General features: G+C 41.1%; 1 protein-coding gene across 3 annotated transcripts in view; it reads right to left on the reverse strand.

Moving 5' to 3' along the window:
- FERMT1 (fermitin family member 1) overlaps positions 1–14,372 on the reverse strand; it is a 47,269-nt gene that overhangs the window by 8,732 nt on the left and 24,165 nt on the right. For all 3 annotated transcript variants that reach the window (XM_034641057.1, XM_034641056.1, XM_034641058.1), the window contains 3 exons: positions 9,295–9,402; positions 8,739–8,870; positions 6,862–6,911 (listed from right to left, as the gene is read on the reverse strand). In XM_034641057.1, the coding sequence (XP_034496948.1) occupies positions 6,862–6,911; positions 8,739–8,870; positions 9,295–9,402 (290 nt within the window). The remainder of the gene's footprint in view (positions 1–6,861; positions 6,912–8,738; positions 8,871–9,294; positions 9,403–14,372) is intronic.

A 14,372-nucleotide genomic window follows, 5' to 3' on the forward strand; every position in this document is an offset into this window, starting at 1 on the left:
CTCAGGATTTAGACCACTTTGGCCTTGCTACTGCCCTGGTATGTGACCCTGGCGAAGACACTTCCTCTGCCTGGGCCACGTGTACTGCTTCTGTGGACGGGGACAGTACCAGCCTCCAACTCACAAGGCTTCTGTGACGATGGGAAGAGGTAATCTCTGAGAGCGCTGATCGCAGGACCTGGTATAACTCAAGTGCTCAATAAATTATTACTGTTATTTGAGAAACATCCATGAATCTGGGGACATCTGTCATTTCAGTATACGTCTTGGAACTGAAAAAGCTGTCCAGATGGACAGCACAACTTTTAATGGAATCAGGCATAAACACTAGGTCTAAAAGTAAGCAACCTTTTCTGTAGTTTCCTCTTGATCCTTAAGAGAAACCACCAAAGAATTCCCAGTGAGTCATGGAAATCACAAAAACCTACAGCTAATCTATACAGACTCTACTGTTACTAAAAAAACAAAAACAAAAAACCACATTTTGGGGGGAAGATCTCCAAAAGTGAGATGTGTGGGGGCTAGAACACTTTGTACTCTGGTCTGGACAAGGCTGGTAGTGCCAATGGCAGGTCTCAGTTGGGTCATTCAAAATAGAAAACATGAGAAAGAGCTGGGCAGAGAAAAGATAATATGAGCTGTCCAAGGTTCCATGAACAGTGCTGGCCATGGGGGTGAATCAGGGTCTCTCCTGTTAGAGCAGTGGATTTCTGCATTCAAGAATGAGAGAAAGAGACGAAGCCTGGTGTTAACCCCACTTATACATAATTTGAGGCAATTTTTTTTTTAACATGTCAGTCCTAGACTTTCCTTGGCTAAAAATGTGTTATCCTTAACACAAGGATAAGGGAGAAGATGGTTGTTTAAAAATCGGTGTATTACATGCAAAGTATAAAACAAAATCGGTAAACATTATATGCAGTTAACATTTCCAATATTTAGAAAGCCACTGCATTAAAATAATATTTGTCATGTTGACAGTTGCAGTTATAATTCTAAGGAACATATTGAGAAGGTTATCTGAGAATCAGATTCTCCAAAATTAACAGTATTTTCAAAATAGAGTCTAAAGACAAGCCTAAAACCAAAAGATAGTAAGGTCTTGGTTTAATCCTAGGCATTTAATATTTCTATTCAGAATTAAGAATGAAACTCTGCGTCTCCATTTCAACTGGACTTCGAGAGTATGGAAAGATTCCCTCTGCTCTCGTCTCCCAGTTGAGTTCATCCTTCAGGCTGTTTCCATTCCTTCCCAAAGCTAAGGACTATTGCTCCTATTCTATGTCAGAGGCTGGGGCAGGACAGGGTCGGGGAAGAAGTGGAGATGGTGGCCAGCTGGAGCATGACAGACACAGAAGGAGGCCGTCATCTGAATCCTTGGGGAGCCCATAAGGTCAAGAGGGAGATGCGCCCACGAATAGGTCTAGTATGCTAAGGCCTAACCAGGACATGCAGCACGGTGAGTTACAGAGGACACAGCAGTTAAACCGAGAATGAAGGCTGGAAAAGAATCTGGAGGAAAGGGAAGAGAATTTTCAGCAGGTGGCAGCTGCACAGGCCAAAGGTAGAGGTGAGTCAGAGCTGGGCCCTCCGTGAACAAGAGTTGGGTCAAACGCTTCTTGAATACCTACCTCCTGCTGGGCACTGGGCTGAGCAATGGAAATGGGGGAGGGGGGGTTTCTGTAGCTACAACATTTCCACAGGTGGGGGATGATGGAGACAGGAAAGGCAAGATAGGTTGGGGCGAGGGTGGGACTTTGAATGCTCGGCTAAGGCGCTAGACTTTATTTTCTAGAGTGACGGTCCTCGTGCTCGCTTTGGCAGCACATATACTAGAGTGATGGTCCTCACACTCTGCTGTTCATCAGAACTGGAAGGGAGCTTGTTAGATAGAGATACCTACGCATGGCCCTAGTCGCAGAGACTAATAGTCAGCAAGTCCAGGTAGGGCCCAAGGTTTGCATTTCAAGTAAGCTTTCCAAAGGTGATTCCTAAGTTAGAGAAAAACGAGTCTAGGCCAGCAATCTCCACTCTAAAACTGGGTACACCCCATCTTTAAAATATTTTCACTATTTTAATACATGATGTTACCCATATACATTATGTGAATATAATAAATACCCACCCCTAAGATATTTATAATTATTTATGTGTAATATTTGTAATATATATACATTATAAGACCTATACAAATATATAAATTAAAAATGAACATGAAAAGTTCAATTTGTTTCAAAAAGGGAGGCGTTACTCAGTGACATAAATCCCAGTTGGGGAAATACACTATTGGCTGTGCTCACTAAATCACAATGTCCATAGTAGAGTGCCATCTACCTAGTTTTGAAGGTTTTTGGTACAACAAATCTACTGAGTTCCATCTTCCCTGATGTCAATCACTCACTTATGCAAATTAATCAGAATAGGCTGCATTTTTAGATTTTTAATAAGTGGGTTTTAAACACACTATAACTTCATTTAGAGGATGTTTAACACAGCATAACTCTGTTTCTGAGTTTTAAAGGTGTACAGACAACATTGTTTTATTTTATTATTTTTTAAACTTTGAAGATCTAATTGGCTTTATTAACTGATTTATAAATTGGGCAGCATCCCACCTGGCAAGTAGTGGGGAGCTCTGAGGAGGGGGACAAAATGGAAGGTCATAAGAAGGAAGGAGGGGCAAGAAAGTTATTAGCAAAAGAAAGGACTGGTCCAGGCAAGGTCACCTTCCTTCTGGGGAAGGACACAGGTCTTATTAGGCGATTACCTCATCTTCTGGGAGATGGAGGGCTCATGTGACAGATGACCTCACTGGTGCTGATCAGAAAATTCCCTTCTGACTGGTTAAGACTCATATCTGGGGGAAGCTGCAATTGTAATTAGGTTAGGTGTTAAGCCCTAGTTTGGGCACTTGGTCTATGTGATGCTGTTTTGGGCTTATGGTTTTCTTTTTAACAGTTTCCCTGTTTTGAACAGACTCTCAACTTAGCTGAGAGATGTGATCAAAATTGAGGGCAAGAGAATATTGTTTTAATAGGCACTATCATTACTGGCAACACTGTGACAGTGGAAACATTTCTAAATTAGTGCTTTCAAAATGCTCTCTTCACAGCACTAATCTCTTTCAAATACCAATTGCGTTCTCACTCATTTCACAATCACCTTTTTCTTAAAGGAGACGTGAAGTGTGTTTATTATTTTGAAAGCATCTGCAGGCTGACCACTGATGGTCACTTGTCATCACTGAGAGGTCATAAATTCAGAACACATTCTTTTGAAAAAACAAGAGTGCACAACTCCACTTAGAAGTATTTTCCATGTGATAACAGGGTGTCTTAGTGGGACCAAAGATTTTCATGGTCACTCTCTCTTTATGAAGTATTATAATGATTCCACTGTATTTTAGGGGTCTTAATATTTTTAACTTGAATCTCACTGATAATCTCCCATAGCACATTGTGTAAGCAAGCCTGGAACTTCTTTGCTACAGGTAACTTGCCTACTTGACTACAGAACTTGTCTGTGAATGAGGCAATGAATGAATTTTACGTGTGGCTTCTCTCTCTGTAATCCTCTACTGGAGACATTTATTCCAAAGTAGTCTCTCCAGCAGTGGCCACACCTTACAGTTTGGACATAAATAACTGTTTTTATGAAGTATGTAACTTAGTAGTAGGATTGTATCTTGTCTGGTTTGTATTTAGGGGTTTGTATAAAGTAGAATCTTGAAAGGCTGGTTGGGCAGAAAGTTTTAGATTGACTGTTATTTCCTCTGAGCACTTTTAAGAGATTTCCTAGCCAAGGAGAAGTCCGCTGCCCCTTTACTGCTTTTTCTTGTTAGGAAATCTGTCTTTTCTCTCTGATTTAAAGACATTCTCTCATCAATGGTTGGCCTTATTAAGATGTGCATTTATAGTGATTTATTTTGCTTGGGATTTATGATTCCTGAATTTAAGAATTTATGTCTTCAACAATTATGGAACATTCTTAAGCATTCTTTTTTGAGTACTTGTCTCTTTCCCATATATTCTTCTAGAACTCCTAGTGGATGTACATTGAAACTTGTCATTCTACCTATAAAATTTTCCATTTCTACCTTTCTGTGTTCTCTATTCAACTTTTTATTTTATTATTTATTTCAATTATTATTATTATTATTTTTTTTTTTTTGAGAGAGAGAGAGAATGCACATGTGTGTGAGTGGTGGCGGGGGAGGGGTAGAGAGAGAGGGAGAGACAGAATCTTAAGCAGGCTCCAGGCTCAGGGTGTAGCCTGAGGCCGGGCTCCATCTCACAACCCTGAGCTGAAATCAGGAGTCAGAGGCTTAACCTACTGAGCCACTCAGGCACCCCTCAGCTGTGTTTTTAAACTTCCGACATTCAGTGCACCTATTCAATTTTAAATTTCTAAGACTAAGTTTTTCATTTCCAGAGTTTCTATTTGGTTCCTTTTCAATACTGCCTCTTCTCTTTCATGATGATTTTTATCTTTTAGTTTCCTTAAGGATTCTAAACATACTCATTTTATGGTTTTTTTCCGATTGTTCTATTACCTAAAATTACTGAAACTCCTAATTTTCCTGTTTGTTGGGTCTGCTGTCTTTCCTTGATGGTGGTTCATGAACTCACATGGTTAGTAGTTTTTATCGGGAGCTCAGTTTTTAGGGGGTTATCGTTTCCTCTAGAAGGCCCATGCATGCTAGATTGTGGATATTTCCCTCCAGGTATTTCTGTAATTACATTTGCTAGGGCTTCACAGGCTTTGTGGTCCTGGGCCAATTTCTATTTTATTTTTTTCAGAACTCACTATCATATAAGACATTTAAATTTAGATCTACACCCATGTGCACAGGACTTGGCTCCAACTTCTCCAGAGAGACGTTTCATTTCCCCACATAGGACCCCGTGCAAGGATGAACTTCCTCACTGCTTCCTGTGGTAGATGGACAGCTCTTCTCGCCCCTGTTAAACAGAGAAGGCCGCCCTTTCAAGTTTCTGCCTTTAGGCACGGGCTTCCTGCCTGTGTCAGTCCCTTACAATGGGCCTACAGCGTCATCTCCTGTCTCTCACAGGGATTAAAATCTCAGCCCCAAACCATGAGTATCAATGTCATGGCCCAGATCCCTCTCTGCAGTTGTAGAACTAGATTCCCTCTGCATTTCCTGCAAGCTGGACTTCCCCAGTCTCACCTCAACTGTATTTATAATTCTTTTATTTTTACTTTATCCAGCACTCAGGCATAAGCAAGACTGCAGTTTGCATTAGATTGGATGCATTTAGATCAGTTACTGGAAACTGAAGTCCACTGTTTATATAGTGGGTTCAGTTGATTTTGTTTAGGAAAAAAAAAGAGCTTCACTGTTAAAAGAAAAAAAAAAACAATTAAAACTGGTCCACAGGACTAGCTCAATGCTCTTCTACTGATAAGGAAAGGAAGCCCAAGGAAACGAAGGGCCTTTAAGGGTCACACGTGCTGACAAGGAGGAGTGGAGCTCCACTCTCCATTCTCCTTCCCCCTTTCCTGTCTCCTTTCTCCTTTGCTTCTTCCCTCCTTCTCCTCCTCCTTCATTTCTTCCTTCCACGAACTATTTTATCTATTAGAGTCAACATCTTCAGACCTTTGGTAGATATGGTGATTGCTGTGAAACAGAAGACAATTTTGTGTGTTTGAGCAAAGCGTTCACGTTAAAGTGAAGTGGCTCGAGGGCTTAACCCTGGAATGTCATCTCCTTGGCTGAAAACATCTATAGGAAGGGAGGGGTCATTATGTGGTTTGCGAAGAGCTGGATTTGCTCTACACAGAGAATATGGCAACTTACTTTCTTCATAGAATGATTATTAAAAAATCATAAAGATGTATTCATGGATTCAAATTATTACATTTTTTCTGTAGCTCTGACTATAACAATATGCGTGGTTGCAACCATTTATGCCACAGAAGTGAAATTAATGATCCTACTGTTTGAGACCACATTAAAAAAAAAAAAAAAGAAAAGCAACCTGTAGAAACCCAGTGACAAAAATTGTTACCTTTGGATGCTTCTCATTTATCTCTGATTCACTGTTCACTCTTTCTAAGTCTGTCTTTGCATCATGTGTTCCCCAAACACCTTGTGTTTCTTTTCAAGCCAACTGACCCAGTGAAGTGTCCGTGTGTTAAGAAAAGTCAACGAACCATAAAGTGACATGAGTAACTGCCAGAACTTCAAAGGGGCCTTATTCTTTTCATCTTAACACACCCTGGCACCATCACAAATGTTTTATTTCTTTCCACAAAATAAAAAACTCCTCTGCCTTTTTAACAGTTTCAGATTGATCGGAGGTAACTAGGGAGTTATTTAGAAACACTTTAACAGGCCAAGGTAGATAAACTGAGGTGACTACTCTATATAAGCCCAGGACCAAAGTTCTAGAGACAAATGATTTTTAAACCATGAAAGAACTTTCGAATGGTGTCAAGTCCTGAGCCTCGCGGATGACCAGTCTAGCGTATACATTCACTCACTGTCGACACTGGCTGTGTTTAGACCACCGTTTATTGGGCACGTACTATGAGCCAAGTATCATGTTCCACGCTTCATATAGGTTATCTTATTCAATCCCCCCAATAAACCCAAGAGGAGGTAAGTCCCCATTTTATAGAACAGGAAACTGAGGCTCAGGCACATGACAATGCCCGAGGTACCCCAGCTAGTATGTGTTGTCAAGCTAGGATTCAGCCCATTGTCTGTCTGAGGCCAAAGCTCACGCTCTCACCCTTGAACCAGGAACCTGCCTAGTGAGGGTTCAATTTAAGTTCCTGGACTCTTTACCTGTGAGGCTTTGTTACGAGTAATCCTTTTACCCTTTAAGGGAGACTTACCTAAATAATTTGAGATTATCTGCAAGTTTAGGGATATCAGTAATGTCCTCCTAAGGAAAAACAGATAACATTTCATAAGTAGTTAATTAGGTGGTGTTCAAACTCTATACCTGTACCGTCCAATACCGTAGCCACTCACCACATGGGGTTATTCAAATGTGGATTAATTAAAATGAAATTAAATGAGAAACTCAGTTCCTCAGTCACATTAGCCACATTTCTAGTAGTGACCTCAGCAGGTAGGGAGTGGGCGAGGGAGGGGGGTGGGATGGGGCACATACAGGGGCTTCTGGGTGGCTGGCAAAGTTCTAGTTCTTGATCTGGGTGGTGACTTTAGTACAAATTTGTTAAGCTGTATATTTTTTTCCCACTTTTCTGTATGTGTCATGTGTCACACAAATGAAAAAAGAGATTAAAAAAATTAACAAGCACTACCATTCAAGTTAAAAATTTGAGTTAGAAACTGCTATTTTTATGTACAAACAAAATATTTTACAAATTTTACCTGGAGTGGGTAAATCTAGCTACGTCTAGTTCACTGATTAACTTCTCGAAAGGAACCTGGTTCAAAGTTCAGTCTGCGGTGTAGGCTGGTGCCTGCTTTCTAAATGAAAAGCGCTATTGTTCAGCATCACATGAAAATATTGAGGGAGGGAGGAGGGAATTTTTCATTTATTCTGAGAAGGATCAGAAGAAGTCGACAAAAAAGAACTCCAATTTGATGAGCCCCGTGTCTCCTATAAATGTGAGACAGGGCTCTGGATCTCGACAGAATCTTGGCATTAAGTTTGTCTGAAGTATTTTTCATGATACCAACTTCCCAACCAAGCTTTTGCATGATACCAACTTCCCATTTTAAGGAAATTAATCATAAGGAAATATGCATTAAATCCATAAGAATATAGTGACTCATTTTTCTCTCTTACTGTTTATATCCAATTACAATAGATCCACCTCTCTGATTCAATGTGCATTAAATGAATAATTACTCCCATGACTGGAGTAGTCAGTTAAACAAGAGGGTGGCACTCAACAGGTGAGTCAAACAGTGGAGGCATTCCGGTTATAAAGCCGCCACGCGGCCACACTGCACGGATAAGAAGATGATAAAAGAGTTGTATTAGTTTATGTCTCACCGGAAGGTTTTTGTCTATTTCCTGAAGTCAAAAGGGTTCAGGGGCTTTTCAGAGTGTCCCAGAATAAAGGCCGTCACGGGGTCAACCTTGCCCAGTTTGCAGTGCATGACTAGGTACACAGACAATGGCTTTCTATCTGCAAAGCATCTTCTCCCTTCTCATAGTTAGCTCTACAACAGACGGGGTGGTTCTCTCTAGACCTGAGGGGAGGGACCTCTTCCCTACTCCCCGTGCGGGAAGAAAAGCTTGTAGCGGTGGCAGTCTTTGCCTCATACCCCACAGCTTCTCCTTAAGAAATACATATAAAAGTACTGCCATTAACAGCACTGAACACATCTCATTGTCCCTTCCAAAACTGACCTGAGGAAAGCCAGTCTGGTCTTGCTAGCTTTATTTATTTTTTTTTAAAGATTTTATTTTATTTATTTGACAGAGAGAGAGACAGCCAGCGAGAGAGGGAACACAAGGGGGGAGTGGGAGAGGAAGAAGCAGGCTCCTAGCGGAGGAGCCTGATGTGGGGCTCGATCCCATAATGCCGGGATCACGCCCGGAGCTGAAGGCAGATGCTTAACGACTGCACCACCCAGGCGCCCATAGTCTTGCTAGCTTTAAGCTTGTGATAAGGACGTTTTCTTTTTTCAAAATCAGACACAAGATTCTTTCTCATAAAAAAGATCTCGTTTACATGTGTCAGTTCATCAGAACACAGCTACGGTTCTGAGTTACCAGAAAAGTTCATACCAAAGTGTTGTCCGCTTTTCCACCTTCTAGGGTCACTTCCAAATTAGAGAGCGCCGCTTCCACCTCGTCGACCTCCGACTCATTTGTAAAATCTTGTGTCTCAGCTGACAGCGACAGTTTGCTAATGTGATACTACGATGCAAACAGAGGTTTCAGAAATGCTATAAACACACAGGCATCCATCAGCCCTTTCCTCTTTTTGGAGACAATCCCCCCTGTAGTTCCGAACGTCTCCTGGAAAGAGGTCTCCCTCCTCTGAGGGAAAAATGACCTTTTAATCTGAATTATTTTGAGAGGTATGGTTAGTCACGGTCAAACTTGATTCTTCTCCATCACTGGTCGAACGTGCAGTGGGGAGGAGGTAAGAATTGCGAGACGAATGCCTTATGTAAGTTGGGCACGTGTGGGGATTATGAGGACTATTTTAAGTTGAAATGGACTTCCCCCACTTTCAGTTCTTTCTTCAAAGAAAAGAAACAGTATGAAGAAAATGACACTTGAAGGAAACAAATTTGCTTTGTTTTCTTCCAGAGAGAAGGTTCTGGAGTACCCGTACCTGTAATGCTGCAAAGATCAACATTTCTTCTTCCGTGCAGTCGATTTCTTCCAAGAGAATGGCCCACCTGGCTTGTTCATAGAGCTGGTTGATTCGGACAGCATCATACTGAAGAAAGAAACAGGTAGGTGTGTATGTGTCGGATGGGGCACATATATATATTTCTTAGGACAAAAACTCTGGAAACACGGAGGTCATTCGTTGTTAATGCAATAAACTTTTGCTCGGGTAAATGAAAGAAATACCTATCTTTCCACTGCCCCAGCTCTCATTTTACTTCTGAACTTAGGACTTGCTTTGTCAAAATATTTTCTAGAGTTTCTTCAAGGGGCCAAACTGACCCATCTCAGATTCCATTATTTCTCCCTCTCTTTTATCACATTTCCATTGGCAGGAAAAACCACTGTCACCACCCATCTCCAGGACTCTCTTCATCTGGCAAAACTGCAACTCTGTACCCATTAAACCACAACTCCTATTTTCCTACCCTCCCCCGCCATGGGTGTACAATTTACTATATCCTTAAAGAAGAAAGGTGAGGAAAATATGCAGGAGGAATAGAAAGGTAGCGCGCCCAAACAGATTTATCACAGGTTGATTAATGCAAAAGGAAAAATAAACAAATGCTAATCTCAGGCACACCAGAAAAAAAAGGGGTTTGGGGATGTAAAAATCCACAGCAAGCCCAAACCAGCGAACAGCATTGCTATCAGGTCAGGGGGAGAGGGAACCCATCGCCCAGGCACGCTCCTTCTCAGCAGTCCCGAAGCTGCTGGCAGGGCCAGACCAGTGTGAACCCGCATGTATGGCCCTCGGGAAGCTGGAGGACTGAGAACGTTAACAGAGTCTGTCTGTGCTCTGTGAACTTTGCCAGGTGGCAGGGCACACCTCAGGAGCTAGCCCCAGGCCCCTCCCCAAACAAACCAAAACAGAATGCATGTGAGAATAATCACAACAGTGTTGTTCATAACAACTCTGAAAGGGAAGCATTCCAGGGTCCTCGGTGAATGGATAAACAAAACGTGGGCCACGGGCACAGGGGAATGGCACTCAGCAGTGAGACGGAACATGCTCCTGATACATACAAAAACACACAAAAAGTACATGCAAAACTCAGAAACACGCTGAGCGAAAGATCCAGATGCACAAGATGACATACTGTGTGAGTCCATCTCTAGGAAACTTCTAGAAAAGGCAAACCTGGAGACAGAAGGCGGACCAGTGGTGCGCTGGGGCTGGGAGCCAGGCATCCACAGATGGGGTATGAGGAAACTTTTTTGGGTGATGCAAGTGTTTTACACCTGGATTGTGGTGATGGTTGCACAACCATATGGATGTACTACAATCATTATAATAGAATTTTATGATGTGTAAATGATAAGGCAATCAAGATACAACTAAAAAAACACACACCATGCACACCGGAAACCAAGCAACCCGTCCCCCTCCCCCACAAAAAAAAGACCCCTGCTTCATGAACAGTTTAAAGACAAAATCTAAATAGTAGGTGTAGCCACTAAAATTTGAATTGGACTGTCCTGTCTGTCTGTCTGTGTCTGTCCACTAGTCAGTCACAGAGTCTACAATCCTAATGCTGTAGGAGTTTGAGCCAGAGTAAGTTAAATCACCCAATAAGGCTTTTCTCTCAAACGCAGTCAGTAAAGACTTCCAAACATTAATCAAAGCTTCCACACCTGAACAAACCTAATTCCCTGCCACCCCCTCGAAGCCAAACAGAACAATTCCTTGAAAGAACGTTGGTTAAACAAAAGTTGGCCTACATTTGCAAACTGACATTCTGGAATAGACTCTAGTACAAGATATTATGAAGGACGGGATAAGGCCTGGCTCCCACTGAGGAACACTGGATTTCTCTGGGGCAGCCAGCAGAGCTCCAGATTTCCTTCTCTGGAGTCCTGTTCACATTCCCCCTGAGGCTCTAGAACAGCACAAGGTCCCAGGTTTTTGTGGGTCATTTATTAACAGGCATCCCAAGAGGTCTTTTTCTCTCTGAGAACTCTGTCAGTGGTTTGTTTCCCCGACTCAGAGACAAATTCTTCCCCTTGGTGGGAACTGGTTACTCTTACCCTTTCTTGACTCTCGGTTTCCTTTGTCTTCCGGTTTACTGAAAATAGAAATCCATAGACCAATGGAACAGAATAGAGAACCCAGAAATGGACCCTTGGCTCTTTGGGCAACTAATCTTTGACAAAGCAGGAAAAAACATCCGGTGGAAAAAAGACAGTCTCTTCAATAAATGGTGCTGGGAACATTAGACAGCTACATGCAAAAGAATGTAACTTGACCACTTTCTCACACCATACACAAAGATAAACTCCAAATGGATGAAAGACCTCGATGTGAGACAGGAATCCATTCAAAATTCTAGAGGAGAACATAGGCAACAACTTCTATGACATCGGCCAGAGCAACCTTTTTCACGACACATCGCCAAAGGCAAGAGAAATAAAAGATAAAATGAACTTATGGGACTTTATCAGGATAAAGAGCTTCTGCACAGCCAAGGAAACAGTCAAAAAAACTAAGAGACAGCCCACGGAATGGGAGAATATATTTGCAAAGGACACCACAGATAAAGGACTGGTATCCAAGATCTACAAAGAACTTCTCAAACTCAATACACGAGAAACAAATAAACAAATCATAAAATGGGCAGAAGATATGAACAGACACTTTTCCAATGAAGACATACAAATGGCTAACAGACACATGAAAAAATGTTCAAAATCATTAGCCATCAGGGAAATTCAAATCAAAACCACACTGAGATACCACCTTACGCCAGTTAGAATGGCAAAGATAGACAAGGCAAGAAACAACAATTGTTGGAGAGGATGTGGAGAAAGGGGATCCCTCCTACATTGTTGGTGGGAATGCAAGTTGGTACAGCCACTCTGGAAAACAGTGTGGAGGTCCCTTAAAAAGTTAAAAATAGAGCTACCCTATGATCCAGCCATTGCACTACTGGGTATTTACCTCAAAGATACAAATGTAGTGAAGAGAAGGGCCATATGCACCCCGATGTTCACAGCAGCATTGTCCACAATAGCTAAATCGTGGAAGGAGCTGAGATGCCCTTCAACAGATGACTGGATTAAGAAGATGTGGTCCATATATACAATGGAATATTACTCAGCCATCAAAAAGAACGATTTCTCAACATTTGTTGCAACATGGACGGGACTGGAGGAGATAATGCTAAGCGAAATAAGTCAAGCAGAGAAAGACAATTATCATATAGTTTCACTCATTTATGGAACATAAGAAGTAGGAAGATTGGTAGGAGAAGAAAGGGAAGAAGAAAGGGGAGGTAAACAGAAGGGGGAATGAACCATGAGAGACTATGGACTCTGGGAAACAAACTGAGGGCATCAGAGAGGAGGGGGGGTGGGGGATGGGGATAGGCTGGTGATGAGTATTAAGGAGGGCACATATTGCATGGTGCACTGGGTGTTATACGCAAGTAATGAATCATGGAACTTTACATCAAAAACTAGGGGTGTACTGTATGGTGACTAACATAATATAATAAAAAATATTATTAAGAAAAAAAAGAAATCCCAGACTGGGGAACACATGGTGTCTGCCCCTCCACTGCCTGAATCCCTGTTTCTCCTCATCCAGGCAATTTAGTTAACCCTTCTCTCCTTCCACCAACCACCAATACAAACAGATAACAAGACCTGCTTCCCGGAGTTTTGCTCTCTCAAGAAAGGGTGATTGTTGAGATCTAATCACTGAGGATTCCCAATTAGCTGGGAGGCAGCTTTCAGTATCCTCTAGGACTCTTATGAAAACTGATGTGCCGTTTCTCTACTGAACATTAAAAAAAATACTATGAATTATTGGAGTTATAACAGTTTTTTAATTTAAAATGGGGAAAAGTAATAGATAACAAAGGAATTCAATTTGAATGAATTCTAAATGGACAAAAGAACGTACAAAAAGTTAGTCTCCTTCTCTTCCTTGTTCCCTACAAGTGGTAGTTACTTTACAGACTGTTTTGTACCTTGTTCTTTTTCATTTGATAATATACCTTGGATACGTTCTACACCAAAAGAAAGCTGATTCATTCTTCTTAGCAACACAATATGGATGTATCATAGTGTATTTAACCACTTCCCTATTGATGGATGTTTAGGTAGTTTCCAATTTTCTTTCTCAAATAATGTAGCAATAACTGTTCTTGTGGACAGACATATTAATTCACATATTTGAGTATAACTGTGGCATAAATATCAAGGAGCGGATTTGCTGGATCAAAGCTACGTAGAATTGTAATTCTGACAGATATTGCCAAATGGCCTTCCATAAGGATCAGATTAATTTGTACTTTGATCTACAAGCGTGGTATGAGAGAGTCATTTTCCCCACACTCTTGCTAAGATAGTGTGTGAAACTTTTTGATCTTTGCCAATACAAGGCTAAAAGCTACTCTAGTTCCTTTTTCATGAACTATGTGTTCATATCCTTTGCTCATTAGGTTACTGGGTTGTTGGTCTTTTTTTTTTTTTTATTGATTTCTGGGAGCTCTTAGGAAGATTAGCCTTTTTTTTGTAGTATGTGTTGCAAAGACTTTTTCACCTTTTATATAGTTTTTTGGCATACGTAAAATTTTAATTTATGAAAATATACAAATCTTTTTTTGGATTCTGGACTTTGTATTTTTAAAGTATATTATTTTTGAAATTTTGTATATTCTAGTATTTTTGTATATCTGAGATTTTAATCAGTACTTGTAACCCTGGTGCCACCACCTGCCTGCATCTCTCTTCTGAAAACTGGAGAGGAGAAGCTGCTTGATTCTACCCTACAACCTGGTTCCCATCTGTAGGATGCCTTGTCGGCATTACAGTGGTTTCATGGGTGCTATTTTTGCTCTTCTTGATTTGACTGTAGAGTCTATGAAAACATGAACTGCATCTTAAGTTTCTGTATCCCCCTATCTACTCAGCAGCTAGTAGAAACTTGGAACTAAACGTGGTTATATTTATAGTATTCCATACTTTTGAAGGGGGGAGAAGGGAACTCTAAAGTGATTGGGGATCATTTTTTTT

Source organism: Ailuropoda melanoleuca, chromosome 13, assembly GCF_002007445.2.
Source record: "Ailuropoda melanoleuca isolate Jingjing chromosome 13, ASM200744v2, whole genome shotgun sequence".
Classification (NCBI taxonomy): Eukaryota; Metazoa; Chordata; class Mammalia; order Carnivora; family Ursidae; genus Ailuropoda; species Ailuropoda melanoleuca.